The following is a 16,026-nucleotide window of genomic DNA, read 5'->3' as shown; positions in this document are numbered from 1 at the left end:
GCGCATGCCTGTAGTCCCAGCTACTCGGGAGGCTGAGGCAGGAGGATCCCTTGAGCCCAGGAGTTTGAGGTTGCTGTGAGCTAGGCTGACATCGTGGCACTCTAGCCCAGGCAAGAGAGTGAGACTCTGTCTCAAAAAAAAAAAAATCCACTTTTTGCTGCATGTCACAATCTGATCGAGAAATGGTTTGTTGTTGCGAACCATAAGAGAAGACGACATTTGAAAATGACAATTTTTTTTTTGATTTTCCATCAGCTCGTGAGGCATCCCCTTATGCTTTTTCACCTTCCCAATTTGCTTCAAATGCCAAATGACCGCAGAATGGTGGACACTGAATTCTTCGGCAACTTCTCATGTAGTTGTAAGAGGATCAGCTTCGATGATTGCTCTCAACTGGTCATCGTCAACTTCCGATGGCCGGCCACTGCGCTCCTCATCTTCAAGGCTCTCGTCTTCTTTGCAAAACTTCTTGAGCTACCACCGCACTGTATGTTCATTAGCGGTTCCTGGGCCCAATGCGTTGTTCATGTTGCGAGTTGTCTCTGCTGTTTTATGACCCATTTTGAACTCGAATTTGCTTTTTGTCTCACATCATTTCCATAGTCTAAAATAAATATAAAATAAGCAGCAAGTAATAAGTCATTAGCAAAAAAAACATAAAGCAAGAAATGCACATTAAAATGATGTAAAACACAACCACATTTATTTAATAATGTATTCCAATATCAAACAGCAAATTTCAACCATGCTAAAACAGCAATTACCAAACTTAATAGAGAACAATAATAATGAAGGTCTGTGGAAATGGCGCAGGTGAGGCTGGCATGGTGGCAGTGAAAGGGGGATTTGGGGATATGTGGCAAAAGAGGTTCTTCAGTCGGATTCAGGAGTAAGAACATGAAACAGAGGATATGGCGGCCTAACCATTCGCAAGCCTTCGTTGGGAGCGTTCGGAGGGACAAGGCTTTGCATTTCGAAGAAAACTGAAGATTCAGCAAAATTACAAGAAATTGCTATGGAGGAAAAAGAAGGCTCAAACATCACAGGAATCCTAATTTGAAGATCGATAACTGGATCATCTGAAACATCTCTACTTAGTTGAAGAGGAACAACTCAGGAAGAAACTAAGAAAAGTTGACCAGCCTTGGTTAGAAGAGCAAGTTGACCAGCCTCTGCCTAAAGAACACTGCAGCATCTACCAGGCTTCGAAGATCAGTGGAGCTCCGACCGGCCTCGGCCAGAAAGACAATGTAGCAAGACAGTAAACTCCTTTAATATTTCAAAGAAAAATAAAAAGAAAACATCAAAAAGCACAAGAAGAATATGAACAGGTACAAGCTAAATAAACATGCTGCTCAGAAACAAGAATTTGAGAGACGAAAACAAGAGAGAAGAAGCTCAGTCACTACAAAAAGAAGAAAATGGAAGTGTTCAAAATATTGAGTAAAAAGACTAAAAAGGGCAAACCAAACGAATTTACAGATGGAGTATCTTCTTTGAAAAATACAAGAAAAAAATTAAATCTGATAATTTTTTCCTTACACGTTAAAATATCTGCTGTCTACTGAGTTCTTTTGTACATGTAATGGGTACCTAACAATGAACTTGATTTGTCAACAGAAACTGGATTGCTAAACTGTACTAAATATAAAATGTCCAAATATTTTTGTTCTTGTAAAAGAAACTTTTCTATATATGCTCTACCTAATATGACAGGTTTCTTATTTATTTGCCTCTGAAGGAAGGTTGGCCTGAAGAACTGAAAGAACCTTTGATTTGGGAGACAGGCTCAAGCATGTAATACTTTTGTACCATATGAAATTTGTATGAAATAAAATGTTTTGAAAACTAAAAAGAAGAATAATAATGAAGACTTATCTGCTTATTACCAGGTACTACTAACAGTTCATGATTATTGAATGCTTTTCACATTCCAGGTACTATACTAAACCTTTTCTATGGCTTCTTTTAAATTTTTTATTTTTAATTATTATGGGTACATAATAGTTGTATATATTTACAGGGTACATGTGATGTAGATTTATTTTATTTTTTTTTTTTTGAGACAGAGTCTCACTCTGTTGCCCGGGCTAGAGTGAGTGCCGTGGCGTCAGCCTAGCTCACAGCAACCTCAAACTCCTGGGCTCAAGAGATCCTTCTGCCTCAGCCTCCCGAGTAGCTGGGACTACAGGCATGCGCCATCATGCCCGGCTAATTTTTTTTTTCTCTCTCTATATATTTTTAGTTGTCCAGATCATTTCTTTCTATTTTTTAATAGAGATGGGGGTCTCGCTCTTGCTCAGGCTGGTCTCGAACTCCTGACCTTGAGCGATCCACCCGCCTCGGCCTCCCAGAGTGCTAGGATTACAGGCGTGAGCCACCGCGCCCGGCCTGGATTTATTTTTTTTAAGAAATCTCTTGAAGACTTTCTATGTGCCAGGCCCTGTGCTAAGCTCTGGAAATACAATATTAAGAGATGCATATTGAGAGATCTCTGCTTTTATCCAGCTTGCAATCTACTGAGGGATAACAAAATAATAAGCACAATTTCAAATCAGCCTAAGTACATATTCTCATATGTGCTACTAATAAAACACGGCGATGTGATTAAGGAAGGGCTATTTTAAATAGTGGGGTCTGGGCAGGCTTCTTTCAGAGGGACATTTGAGCTGAACCATACACGATGAGAATGAGACAAGCTCGCAATTATCTGGAGGAAGCACATTCCGGGCAGAGGGAACAGCAAGTGCAAAGCCCCGCAGCAGGAATAAGCTTGGCGTGTTGAAAGACAGGAAATAAAGCCAGCAAGGGCTTGAGAGTGGTGACAAGAGGGAGACTGCTAGATGAAGCCTGAGAGGTCAGCGGAGGCCACTGTGCAGGGCCTTCTAAGCCATAGTAAAGATCTTAGGTTTCATTCTAAGTAGGATAAGCCTTTGAAGGTTTTAAGCATGATCGGGTTTACAAGTGAAGATCATTCAGCCAGCTGTATGGAGACTGCACCATAGACGGGGCCACTTTCTTCATCAGCACCACAGAAATAACGCTTGTGGCTGATGAGCTTTTCAGGGGCTATGAAAAGTTTTGGGCCAGGGATAAAGGGGAAAAAAGTTCCTCAATGCCAAAACACTACAAAGTTGGAATGAAGAAATGCTTAATTAAACGTCTAGAAAGCGTAACATCGTGGCAACTGCATTCATCATTAAATTTAGTATTCATGAACAATCGAATTACATATGGAAATCATTTGAAATTTAGATTTTCTCGAATCCCAAAAATTCCCAAGTATGCCAATGACTGTCAAGAAATCAAGCCAATCATAAATGTGAATTTCATTGAAGCCAAATAATTTCAGAAGAAAAAACCTTTCAATTCTTTAACAGCCCATTTTTTTTTTTTTTTTTTCACTGAATGTGAGATGTAGATGCAAAAAGTTGCCTAGTACCATGAGTGAGGCCTTAAGACTCTAGGGAGACCACAGAGGTGGCCGGGTGAGAGATGCTGGTGGCTTGGATTGGTTGGGTGCAGGCTTACAGCCTATAGGTTTGAACACTGTCCAGGGGACCCTTGGAAAGGCTTCTCTGAGGAGAGGATATTTGAACAGAGAGACCTGAATGACAAGAAGGCACCCGCCATTCCAAGAGCTGGGAGAAGAGGTTCCCGGTAGAGTCACTGCACTGAGGGTGGCCGGTCAGATTCAAAAAGAGGGCTGGTTTGAAGTTGGAGCTGGATGGTTCAGAGAAAACAAAGCATATAGAGTCCAACAATACAGTAGCCACTTGCTCTGGGGCTCAAAGCACTCCACTGTGGCTATCTAGATTGTGAAGTGGAACTTTCCATTTTACTTCTCATTAATTAAAACGAAAAAAAAATACTGATACAAATTGAGCTCATAGAAGACTCTGAAGTATATTGGGAATAGCAGGAACATGGGAATCTACATTTTTCAACTGCAAACTTTATGAAACCCAAAAAGCCAGATCGACTATTTGCAAGCAACACGTAGATTCACATGCTCAATGACAGATGTGTTGTTAGTGTAAAACAAACATGGGATTGTGAAGCCTTCCCATTCAGTAAAAGAATGCAAGATAATCTTATTTAGCATTTTTACATACTGATCGCATGTTGAAATAATATTTCGGTTATGTTGGATTAAATGCAACACTTTTTTGTTTTTTTCCACAGACAGGGGTCTCGCTATGTTGCCCAGGCTGGTCTCGATCTCCTGGCCTCAAGCGATCCTCCCGCCTCGGCCTCCCAAAGTGTTGGGATTATAGATGTGGCCACAGTGCCCAGCCCACCATAATATTAAAATTAACTTCACCTGTTTGAGTTTTTTTTTTTTACCTTTTTTTAGAAAAAGTAACTAAAAAATGTACAATGAGGTATGTGGCTCGCATTGTTTTTCCCCTGGACAGTGATGGTCGCCCGTGGGAGCAGAGACTCTCTGGCATCTGAAGTCTTCCAGGCAGGGAGGGGGCCACGGTGGTCCGGCCCTGGTAGATGTGGGGGTGGAGAGAAGTTTCTGGACGTATTATGCAGTCATGAGCCGTGTCAGTGAATCTGCACGGACCCGCTGAACGGGCGGGGAAACGCTGCCTCGGAAGCCGAGCGGGACGGCAGATCCGGGACTCGAACCCCGGGCGGTCCCTGAACTCGAACCGCATTTTCAATACTGTCCGCTTCGAGGGGGATTCGAACGCCTCCGAGCGCCTCGAGGGGGATTCGAACCCGGCCCAACTCCCGAGGTCCCGGCCCCAGCGCGCCGCGTTACCGCCGCTCTGCCTCCCCTCGGGAGCGAGCCAAACGTTCACAACGTTCACAACGGACTCCCCGGCCGCTGGGCCTGAGAGGCCAGTAGCCCCGCTCACCTGCTGACCCACGCTGAAGCCCCAAACGCTCCTACTTTTCCCCCACACACTCCACTCAACCGCGGCAGCCCCCTACTTCCGCTCCTCTCCGGCGAATCCCCAGCCGAGCCTTCCTGTGCTCCCGCCCCCTTGCTGACAACCCAGCCAATCAACTCTCAGAAAACCAGCTTTATCCCTGCCACTCCCGCCTGCCAATCACTCCGGGCGCGAGCACCGCCCTTCCCGCCCTCTTCAGCGAGCGCCGCACGCCACCGCTCGGCCGTTGGCAGCGCTGCCCACTATGGGCTGCGTCTCCCCGGAAGGGCGGGGCGAGTGGGGGGGCGGGCCACACCGGTGCGGGAACTCTCGGGATTGGTCAGGAGGAGCCCCGCGCTCTGGCTCCGCCCACCACCGCTCTTGACATCTGAGTCGGAGACGCTGGGGATTGGTTCCCGGCGGACACACTAAGAAGCCGGGGGATGGTCCCGCCTCCCTCGCACGCCTGGAGAGGGAGCCCCGCGAATTGGTCCGGGGAGTCTGGGCGCGCTCCGGCCGGCGCTCCAGCATTGGCTGAGGGGGTGCTCGCTCCGACGGAGAGCATTTTCTGTGATTGGCCGGAGGGTGGGGCCCGCTATTTGAAGGCGGCGCGCGGACGAGGTGCGCACTTCAGTCGGCGGAGAGAGGAGGAGAGAGCCGCTTAGGTCGACTCTGACCTGCTGACCGTCCCGCCCCTACCCCCGCACCGGACCCAGACACAGACGTGGGCGCGGGCTCGGCCACCGCCATAGCTGCAGCCCGGCGAGGCGATGGCCAAGGTGTCAGTGCTGAACGTGGCGGTGCTGGAGAACCCGAGCCCGTTCCATAGCCCCTTCCGGTTCGAGATCAGCTTCGAGTGCAGTGAGGCCCTGGCGGACGGTGAGGCTGTGCCTGTGCGGAGACCCCCACCCCCGGGCCGACCCCGGCCTTCCCCTGGAGAACCGCTCCCACGGCCAACTTGATCTCCTCATAAAACCCCCTCCGCCAACCAACCCCGATCTCCCCGTGACCCCCCCTTCCCACGGCCAACCCGACCACCCCCCACCCCGCCACTCGGACCTCCTGGTGACCTCCTCCTCCACTGTCTGCCCCGACCGCCCGGTGGAGACTTCCCCAACTACGGTAACTCTCCTTTCCCCCATGGAGACCTCATCATCTCTTTCTACGGAGCTGCTCCTAGGCACCCGTTTTCTGTGGAGGGACCTTCCCAGCCTCCATTCTTTAGCCCGCGGAGACACTCTGCCACTTTGTCTTCCCTGTGGCTAGACCTCCGTTTCAGCCACCCACCTAGTTTCCCCTTGGAGACTGCCCACCCATCCTCTCTCCTTTTTGGTGAGGCACTCCCACCTCCCTTTTTCCCTATAGACCCCAATCCCCTCCTATTTTCCCCAATGGAAACCCCAGCCCTCTCCCATTTTCCCTATGGAGACCTCTCCCCCAAGCTCCCTCCCTTTTCCTGTATTAAGACCCCTCTCCCCTTTGGCAGGACCGCTCTCACCCCTCAGCTTCCCATTTGTCTCCAACAATCCCCTCCCCAACCTACTAATATTTAAACAACCCCCCCCATCGACTGCTGCTTGTTTTCTACCCCAATGCGCATACCCTAGAACCTTACTTCCCCCTTAGTTTTCCTTCAACTCCCTTTAAGCTTGCGCTCCCCCCAGGAAAAATATGGCCTGGCTTCTAGCTCTAGTGTTTTGAGAGTAACTTGGTCTTCCCAGCTCCTGTTCCCCTCTCCTCTCTGTGGGCTTGGACGAACACACTCAGATTCTAAGGGGTGGCATAGCCAGGCAGGCATTAGCCAGTTTCCGTGGTTTGCCCACCAGTTTTCGGCTGACTTACTGCAGCAAATTCTTCCATTGCTTTTGATGGCCCAACCTAGCGTGGAGTGGGCTGAGCTGTGACAAGATCCAGCTTCAAACAGTCAGCTAGGAGGTCACAGCCTTTTGTGCATCTTTTCCAAGGTGCTTCCGCAGATGTACTTATTCATCTGTGTGATTTAAAGATGGCCATGGCTCTCATCTCACAGATGAGAAGACGGGAGCCACAAAGCACAAAAGACCTTTCAAGCAAAGGTCTATACAAATCTAAAATCTAAGGTCGCCCAGGGAGCCTTGGCACCGCTAAAAGGCAAGCCTTGCTTTCAGGAGGAAGTACTCCATTAAACCATTTTTCTACTTGCTGGTTAAAAGAGAAGAGGCAGCAGCTGAGGAGGTGGAGATCTGGGAGCCTGTGAGGCAGGGGTGTGCTAACTAGCGCCTCTCAGTGGCAGGTGGCTGGTTTGCCTGCAAAACCGATCACCTGGATTAACTTGAGGCTGATACAGTGAGATGTGTGTGCGCTTCGGGTGAGCCCATGGGTCAGTGTCTCCCTGGTTTCTCTCACTCCTTTTCTAATTAAAGAGTTTACTTTTGGCTAACTATAGAATACGCCGAGTTAAATCCTTTCTGGAATAAGGCAGGGTGTAAATAAATAAAGTGTAGAATGACACTGTGGAATAAGATTTAATTTAAAAGCCAGGAGGAGATGTAAGGAGCTAATAGATTGAAGGATTCACAGTTCCCAGATGACAGGAGATCAGGTTTCAATCAGCCTGTTCGTGCTCCTTGCATTTAAAAATGGTTGCATGGTCATTGTGTAGTGCTTTTATTCCTAGGAAGCCTGTGCCCTGTGACTTTCCTAACTTATTTATAGAATTAGAACAGGAAAAACTAACTAAACCTGCTGGTCTATTTTTTTTTTTTTTTAAGAGACAGGGTCTCTCTCTGTTGCCCAGGCTGGACTGCAGTGGCCCAATCATAGCTCACTGCAGCCTCAAACTGCTGGGCTCAAGCAATTCTCCTGCCTCAGCCTCCCAAGAAGCTGGGACTATAAGCGCCTGCCACCATGCCTGGCTAATTTTTATTTTTTGTAGAGATGGGGTCTCACTATGTTGCCCAGGCTGGTCTGGAACTCCTGGCCCTGAGTGCGTCTTGCCTCGGCCTCCGAAAGTGCTGGGATTACAGGTGTGAGCCACCTCGCCCAGGCTGCTGGCTATTTTTTGATAGAAATGGAATAGCTTCTCCAAGGTCACACAGCTTTGTAGAAGTGTTGGCCCTGGAGTTCTGAGTCCATGTTCTTTATCTTAGCTCCAGTCCTGGGAAAGAAACCATTCCCTATTTTAGGGGAAGTGCATAAATGGAATGAAAAAAGAATTTGTTGGAAAACAAGAACACTCTCAAAATACATTATAGGAGAGTGCTATTATTAATTAAGCCTGGACAATAAAGCTTGTCCTGTGAGAAACTCAAGTGGCAAATCCAGACTCTTTATTTCCCTCCTGCAGTCTCTGTGACTCTGGTCAACTTGCTTTCTGTCTCTTTCTCATGTTCTTTCCATGAAGTAGAGAGAATCTGGTTCCCACCTCCCTCTCAGCCCTATCAACCGAAAATCTGACAACTTCCTTGATGCCCCATCAGGTGACCCCTATTTCCTAAGGGCTCCAAGCTCCCTTTGCTCCTTTCTCCTCAACATCTGGAAATAGATGCTTCCAAGGCATAGGCCCACATTTAATGCATCAGGTGTGTTTTTCTCCCCATTTAGTTGAGAAAGTCAACACAAACTGCTTGAATAAGTCATAGAAGCCACATGTTCTGATCCAGAGCTAGCACGCAGTGGTTATGACAACAGGGTCTTTTGTGTGATTATGAACAAAAGCAAACTGATAAACAGAAAAAAGGCCTACTAGATAAGTTTTTCTAAAAAGGCAGGAAACAGACTCTCCAGCTAGTTCCACTACAGTGATTTTTTACATGTCTTTAATCATATCATTGGTTTGGGATTTTGTTTAAACATATAGTGGAGGCCAGGTGTGGTGGCTCACGCCTGTAATCCTAGCACTCTGGGAGGCCGAGGCAGGCGGATGTTTGAGCTCAGGAGTTCGAGACCAGCCTGAGCAAGAGCGAGACCCCGTCTCTACTAAAAATAGAAAGAAATTAATTGGACAACTAAAAATATATAGAAAAAATTAGCCGGGCATGGTGGCGCATGCCTGTAGTCCCAGCTACTCGGGAGGCTGAGGCAGGAGGATCCCTTGAGCCCAGGAGTTTGAGGTTGCTGTGAGCTAGGCTGACGCCACGGCACTCGACCCAGGCAAGAGAGTGAGACTCTGTCTCAAAAAAAAAAAAACAACATGTAGTGGAGATTTGTGGGGTTTTTTGTTTTTGTTTTTTGGCGGTGGGGGGCGGAGTGGTTTGAGGCAGGGTCTCACTCTGTTGCCTGGGTTAGAGTGCAATGGTGTTCTCATAGCTCACTGCAACCTTGAACTCTTGGGCTCAAGGGATCCTCCTGTCTCAGCCTCCCGAATAGCTGGGACTACAGGCATGCACCACCATGCCCAGCTAATTTTATATATATATATTTTTAGTTGTCCAGGTAATTTCCCTCTATTTTTTTTAGTAGAGACGGGGTCCCGCTCTTGCTCAGGCTGGTCTCGAACTCCTGAGCTTGAATGATCCACCCGCCTCGGCCTCCCCGAGTGCTGGGATTACATGCGTGAGCCACCGCGCCCGGCCCCATAGATGGTTTTATCAGCTCTTCTAACTCTTGAATCAGTATCTCTCTATGACCCTTAGTTAAATTCTCCAGTTTCCGTAATTCTGGCCACGGCAGCCCTTGCAGTACGTTTTCTCTTTCTGTCAGCATCCGCACACTGTTTAGGTTTCGACAAGAAGTATTAACTTCGGCTAGACAACATCAAGAACCTGTGGGTACACTGAGGCCTGGGCTATTTCAGTCTCCTTTGTGTCTGTCTGCCCCTCCCCCCTTTGCATTAACTAATTAAATGCACCCATAGGGGACTCCACTGGTTATAGGGAAAAAGCCCTGAAGGAAATATACCAAAATGGTGAGCTGCATTGGAAAAACAGAGCTAGCTTGTTTTTCTGTTCTTCCAAAAAATTTGATTCTAGTTGCATCACTACTTGTAACAAAAATAAATCAAACTTAACTTCCTCCCTTTGCAAATAATAAGAGGCCGGAGTTTGACTGAACCCCAGTGAGTCAAAGGGTCCCCTGCAACCCACCTGCTAGGGTTCCTGAGTAGAAGGGCCCGGGTAAAACCGCAAAGGGACAGGAAGCGGGTATATTGAAGAAGGGCTCAGCTCAGGTGGCAAGTCTCTGGCCCGGAGTGCGTGTGCTTCCAAAGCTGGATGCTCTTGTGGGACATGGGACCAACGGACAGGGCAGCTTCCGAGAGTTTGCTTCCTGTGAAATCATAGCTTGTGAAACTTCCCCCAGCTGCTAGAGCTAAAGGGTTGTGTAATTTCTAAAGATCCTAAAATAAGTTTCAGGTCTCTTGCCAAGCCTCCCTGTACTAGCATGACCTTGCCTCCGATACACTTGGACCTCCTACAAGAGGCAGCGGTCACTGGGAATTTCCTGTGGTTGATTGGCAGGGTCTCCGTAAGCACTTTTCCTTTAATCTCGCGGGAGCATACCCGGGGGGCGGGGCTCCCACTACTGGATGGGATGCAAGTGAGTTAGGGTTCGGAGGCTCACCCTGTGTGATGCCACGTTTGTTGACTGAGTCCCTGTCACCCAAATGTCCATAAGTAGGCATGACTTGTGCGGGATCTGGAAGACCAGGAAACTGCTGGCTCCCCCACCGGCCTTGCCTTCCCCCTCCTCCTGGCTGGCTCTCCTGCCAGATTGGAATCCGCTGCCCTGTCCCAGTTGTCGAGGGATCTACTCCGTTCGGTGGCACCAGTCCCCGTGTGTGAAAGAGGATGCTGCTTCCTATCTCAGCACCCAGTGGGCAGAGCCCCGAAATGGCCCAACTCCCTGCCATTCCCTCCTCAGCAGGCCTGTGACACGTGCTTCTCAATTCAGCTTCTGCCAAACGGTTCACTCTCAGGCTCCGAGAGGCCCAAGTTTCCCCTCGGAGGTACAAAGTCAAGGTCACCTATCAAGCTAGGCCCACAGGAGAAATTTCCGCAGTGGAAGTAGAGCTTCCTGCCCACCCAGTGTTCAGGACTGCGGCACCTGGCACTTGGTACCCCGAGGATGTCAGGCGCTCTTGGGAATACGGGTCTTTTGATATGTTAAGGATCTGTCCACAATTAATGTGACAAAACCCTTTCCCTGCCTTCTTGCTGTCAAGCTATTTTCATTTCTTAACCCCTCTCCTCCCATGTCCCTGCAGACCTGGAGTGGAAGATCATTTACGTCGGCTCAGCTGAGAGTGAGGAGTTTGATCAGATCCTGGACTCGGTGCTGGTCGGCCCTGTCCCAGCAGGGAGACACATGTTTGTGTTTCAGGTAAGAAAGCTAGGGCCTTGGGCCTCAGCCCTTGATTCCTGGACACATGCTTTTCTTCCCAAAAGCGCACGGTGTGGTTCAGGAGTTAATAATGCAGGTTCAAATCCTAGCTCTACTCTCAGGAGCTCTCTCACCTCTCAGAGGCCCTTTAGACAGCTCCCTCCCCACCTCTGTGTCAAAGCTGTTCCCATGAGCCACTGACTTACAATCGATTGTCCTTGTTCAGGGGAGTCATGTTCTATGAAGTTGCCGTGAACACCTACTGAACCGTTGCCCCAGGGGAAACACAGGGTAGGGGCTTGAAAGTCACAATTGGTTTTTGTCAACCAATCCATACATAAACTTGCTTTATGTGTGTTTCTGTTTAAAGATACCTTATCTACTATATACTGTGGATTCATTCCTATTAAACTCACAGGCAACAGCACCGTAACTCACGCCTGAACAAAGCTTCTCCAACACGAATTTTCTCTACACCTTCTCACACCCTAGACAGCACTTCAGCACTACTCTTGGGGGCCATTGTAGACAGCAACCTCGCCAACAAAAAGCACAAAATGTGCAAAAAACACGGCACTAAGGAGACTGCAAAAAGGATGCTTGTTCACGGTATGAGAGCTGAAACGAGAAGACAGAACATTTCCTTGTTTGACCTCAGGTGGGAGCACACGCATGGAGTGACTCCAGTTTTTCTCTGCTCTGTGCACGTTTGCAACCGACCATGAAAGTGCCACAAGCATTGGTTTTAGGGTTACAAATAAATTAAGTGGCTGGGCCCAGTTGCTCATGCCTATAATCCCAGCACTCTGGGAGGATCACTTGAGGCTAGGAGTTCAAGAGCAGCCTGGGCAACATAGTGAGACCTTGTTTCTATAAGAAAAGTTAACTGGGTATGGTGGCACACACCTGTCGTCCCAGGTACTCAGGAGGCTGAGGCAGAGGATCACTAAGCCCAGGAGTTCAAGGCTGCAGTGAGCTATCATCGGGTCACTGCACTCCAGCCTGGACGACAGAGTGAGACCTTGTCTCAAAAAACAAAAAAGTGAGTGAGTAGGCAGGTTCACAAGTACAGACTGTGAGTAGTGAGGGGGGACTGTAACTCCTGAATGGCTCTCTCATGTCGCATCACCTGGGTTGTCAGAAATGTGGATTCAGAGCTCTTTAGGTCATTCTTACGCACACTAAATTTTGAAAGTTTCTGCTCACATCCACTCACTTAGCTAGGTCTCTGCTGTTACTGCCCTAATCGAAGATAACCCCCTCACCCACCACTGTCGAATCCTCCAGCAAGCCCCATCGACGCAGCAGTCAGGGCCAGCGTCCTGGGTGCGCAGCTGGGCAGCTGCACAGGGCTCCGTGCTTGGCCTGATGCTCTGCTGTCACCAATGAAACCTGATGGCTTTTGAATCGGGGGAGGCTCTTTGTTTTCACCTGCGTGGCCAGTGCTGTCCATAGCAGCACACACCCGAATCCGTCCCAGGTAGCCTGGTGACTGCCTGCCCACCTGGTCAGCCTCATCTTACGCCACTTTGCCCTTGCTCACCACACCCCTGAGCACCGCGCACTCTTCCCGCCATGTTCAATGTGCTATAGTCACTTGTGGGATTGGTGCTCTCTTCCCCATTGACTGTGAAAACTCCAGAGGGCAGAGAGTGTACGTTTTGCTCAGTAACTACACATTGCTTGGGAATCTTTGTACTCATGATGCGGAGGTGTGGGTGTAGCTAGGCTAAGGCCTGGGATGTGTCTCCCCTAGGCTGACGCCCCCAACCCATCCCTCATCCCGGAGACTGACGCTGTGGGTGTGACCGTGGTCCTCATCACCTGCACCTACCACGGACAGGAGTTCATCCGAGTGGGCTACTACGTCAACAACGAGTACCCCAACCCCGAGCTGCGGGAGAACCCGCCCCTGAAGCCAGACTTCTCTCAGGTAGGGCCCGATCTCTGCACTTCCTGCTTCAAGCGGGCCGGTTCCTTTACACTTGGGGGAGTTAAACCACTAGGAGACCAAGGTCACTTCTTAAAGTTTCCAAGTAGTGTGCTCGGTTCTTGCAGTGCAGCACTAGAACAGGAGAGAGAAAGGTCTTTGTTTCCCAGAGGCGTGCCTTGCAGAATTAAGATTAGATAGGGGCTGGGTGAGGTAGCTCACGCCTGTAATCCTAGCACTTTGGGAGGCCGAGGCGGGAGGATCGCTTGAGCTCAGGAGTTCAAGACCAACCTGAGCAAGAACAAGACCCCAGCTCTATAAAATAATAGAAAAAATTAGCCAGGCGTGGTGGCTTTTGCCTGTAGTCCCACCTTCTTGGGAGGCTGAGGCAGGAGGATCCGTTGAGTCCAGAGTTTGAGGCTACAGTGAGCTATAATGACGCCATGGCACACCAGCTGGGTCAACAGGGTCAGACCCTGTCTCAAAAAAAGAAAAAGATAGGGCCTGGCTCTAAATCACAGTGCACAGACATTCTCTGGAGTTCCGCACACGGTTGGTGCTGGTGATGGAGTGAGGTCTGCTCTTTCTGGGCTTGCGGTGGGGTTTTAGGGGAGTCCTGGCTCTGCGGGAGCAATGAGAGAGCGTGTCGACAAGGGATCATCATTCCTCTTTCTGCCCCAGCTCCAGCGGAACATCTTGGCCTCCAACCCCCGAGTAACTCGCTTTCACATCAACTGGGACAACAACACGGACAGGCCAGAGGCCATAGAGAACCAGGACCCCAACCTGGCCTGCGGCCTCCCCCTCAGCTACACTCCTATCAAGGGCCTGGGCCTCCCTGGCTACATCCCTGGCCTCCTCCCTGAGAACTCCATGGACTGCATGTGACTGCAGACACCCAGAGCCTCCCTGCACACCTGGAGGGGGCAACCAGGCCCCCCAGAGAGGGTGCGGGGCCATCTAGAGGACTTGGGGGCCATCAACTGCATCCAGACCTGTCAAACTTGGCTGGAAAGAACAGGCCTCGGGTCTGCCCCAGCCGCGGCCCAGAAGGCTCGTCTCACTTCTGCTGCACAGGCCTATAAGAAGCAGGTACTTCAGTTCTTATTAATTTTTTCTGACTTGTGTCCTTTTTTCTTTCCCACACACACTAGGAATTCCATTTGCAGGCCGCTGTGGTCCCGTGAGGACCACTGACCCAAAGTTCTTCCCATAGGCCTCCCTGGCCTGCCTAGAGGCTTTCTTGGTCAGCGCCCGTCAAGGCTCTGGCCCTGTTGGGCAAGGCTACATCATTCCTTTCTCTTCCCAAACGTCTGAGCGGACCCACCCAGCTTTCTGGTGTCACAGGCAAGGGGTCCTGGTTGGTAGGTGGACTTGGATACAATCTCAGTCCTTCTCCCAGGAGGATTTTTAGGTCTTTCAATCCAGCAGCCCCTGGAAAACTCTGCTCCCAAAGGTGCGATCAGCCTGTTGCTGAGGCACTGTGGGTGCCCCTTCCCAGTCACAGCCACCTTCCTGTTGCCACCCTAACTCGAGGTGGCTTTCCCCAGAAGCTGCCGTGGTGGGGAGGCGGTGTGTCAGTGTCAACATCGGGGCCCCCTCTGCCTCTGGCTGCCTGGACATGCCCTCTGCTAAGACCATGTGGGCTCACAGGCCACAGAGTGATTTCAGGCAAGGGGAGCAATCGGTACTCTGAAAACCTTCCCTCCGCGGTATCCTCCCCGCTCTGTGCCCCGGTCCCCTCACTGCTACGTGGATGCTGTTGCGATTGCAGTTTGTATAACAAAGAGTTTTTATATTAAAAATGTTTGGTTGGTCTAAAAATAAAAAGCACTTCATCTATACTGGCTGTTTCTGCCTTTTTCTTGGGTGGGCTGAGATGGCTTTGCGTTTCTCTCCTCGTAACATGGGGGTGGCCTCTTGCCCCATCCAGTGGGTTGGCTTTTGTCCCCTTGTGCAGCTTCTTACTCCAGTCTCGGTTGTACAGTTGTATTCCAGATTGAGGTTCGCGGAGGGGTTTTCCTTTGCCAAAACTTAAGCAAACCAGCTATTCTGTAGATAGATCATAACCAGTGATTTTTCAGACTTTGACCTTGACTCATAGGAAGAAATTAACATCATGATCCAAACACACACACACACAAAACGCTTTTATAATATTAAATTTGACTTTACCATATAACCCCACAGAAGGGCCCCGACTCTCCTTCCCTGGGACTGTGGTTGACCTGGGAACATGGGTGCAGATAGCTGCTAGATGGGGTGCCGGTTGTGCCAGTCTAAGTAGAGCAGTGAAATTGGCTTGTGAGTCTGAGCCTAGCTGGCCCTTGGGCGTCAGGAAGAGCTGGCCCCTCTGGTCCCCTGGCCCTCTTGGCACCTTGTTTGGAACTTCCTCTACTCCGGTGGTTCTCAACCAGGGGCAGTTTTGCCCCCCAGGGCACATTTAGCAATATCTGAGAGTGGTTTTGGTTGCCACAGCTAGCAGGAAGACAGAGGTGTTACTGGCATCCAGTGGGTAGAGGCTGAGGGTGCTGCTGAACACCCTAGGGTACACAAAACAACAAAACAGCTCCCCAGCAAAGAATGATCCCACCCCAAATATCAGTAGTGCGGTAGTTGGTAAACCCTGGCTGTCCTCGTGCTGCGTATGTATTGAAAGAGTACCCTGAAGGAAGGGGCATCTTGCCCCTTCTCTGCTCCTCGAGGGCAGGGTCCCTTTGCATTGCCCAGACAGGGAATCAGCCTAGCTATACTCCAGACTCCACATCTGCAGAATGGGAGTGGTGATGATAGTACCTACGTGATGCAAGTGCGGTGCGAAGTAACGATAAGTGAGGGCCAGCTCTCACTACCGGCAGGCGCCAGGGTTGGGGCCCGGCAAAGGGGCGGACACTGAGCGCCCCCTCCCGCCAC

At 49.7% G+C, this 16,026-nt stretch overlaps 1 protein-coding gene and 1 pseudogene across 1 annotated transcript; both read left to right on the top strand.

The window, feature by feature from the left end:
* The first annotated feature begins 788 nt into the window (after positions 1–788).
* Positions 789–1,521, top strand: LOC105807804 (annotated as a pseudogene).
* A 4,135-nt stretch (positions 1,522–5,656) lies between these two features.
* Positions 5,657–14,568, top strand: ASF1B (anti-silencing function 1B histone chaperone). Its single transcript, XM_012641469.1, has 4 exons — positions 5,657–5,765; positions 11,068–11,183; positions 12,940–13,116; positions 13,795–14,568. The coding sequence occupies exons 1-4, from the start codon at positions 5,657–5,659 to the stop codon at positions 13,999–14,001; spliced, it is 609 nt and encodes a 202-aa protein (XP_012496923.1). The 3' UTR covers positions 14,002–14,568.
* The last annotated feature ends 1,458 nt before the right edge of the window (positions 14,569–16,026 follow it).

Source organism: Propithecus coquereli, unplaced genomic scaffold (genome assembly GCF_000956105.1).
Source record: "Propithecus coquereli isolate 6110/MARCELLA unplaced genomic scaffold, Pcoq_1.0 Scaffold164, whole genome shotgun sequence".
In the NCBI taxonomy this organism is placed as follows: Eukaryota; Metazoa; Chordata; class Mammalia; order Primates; family Indriidae; genus Propithecus; species Propithecus coquereli.
The sequence above is the reverse complement of the archived record's forward strand: the minus strand, read 5'-3'. Positions and strand labels throughout refer to the sequence as shown.

What these genes read in the sequence shown, in the direction of transcription:
- ASF1B (XM_012641469.1), top strand. Translation starts at nt 5,657, where the DNA reads ATGGCCAAGGTGTCAGTGCTGAACGTGGCGGTGCTGGAGAACCCGAGC. An exon ending in CAGTGAGGCCCTGGCGGACG is followed by an intron (nt 5,766 to 11,067) that starts GTGAGGCTGTGC and finishes ATGTCCCTGCAG; the next exon opens with ACCTGGAGTGGAAGATCATT. An exon ending in GACACATGTTTGTGTTTCAG is followed by an intron (nt 11,184 to 12,939) that starts GTAAGAAAGCTA and finishes TGTCTCCCCTAG; the next exon opens with GCTGACGCCCCCAACCCATC.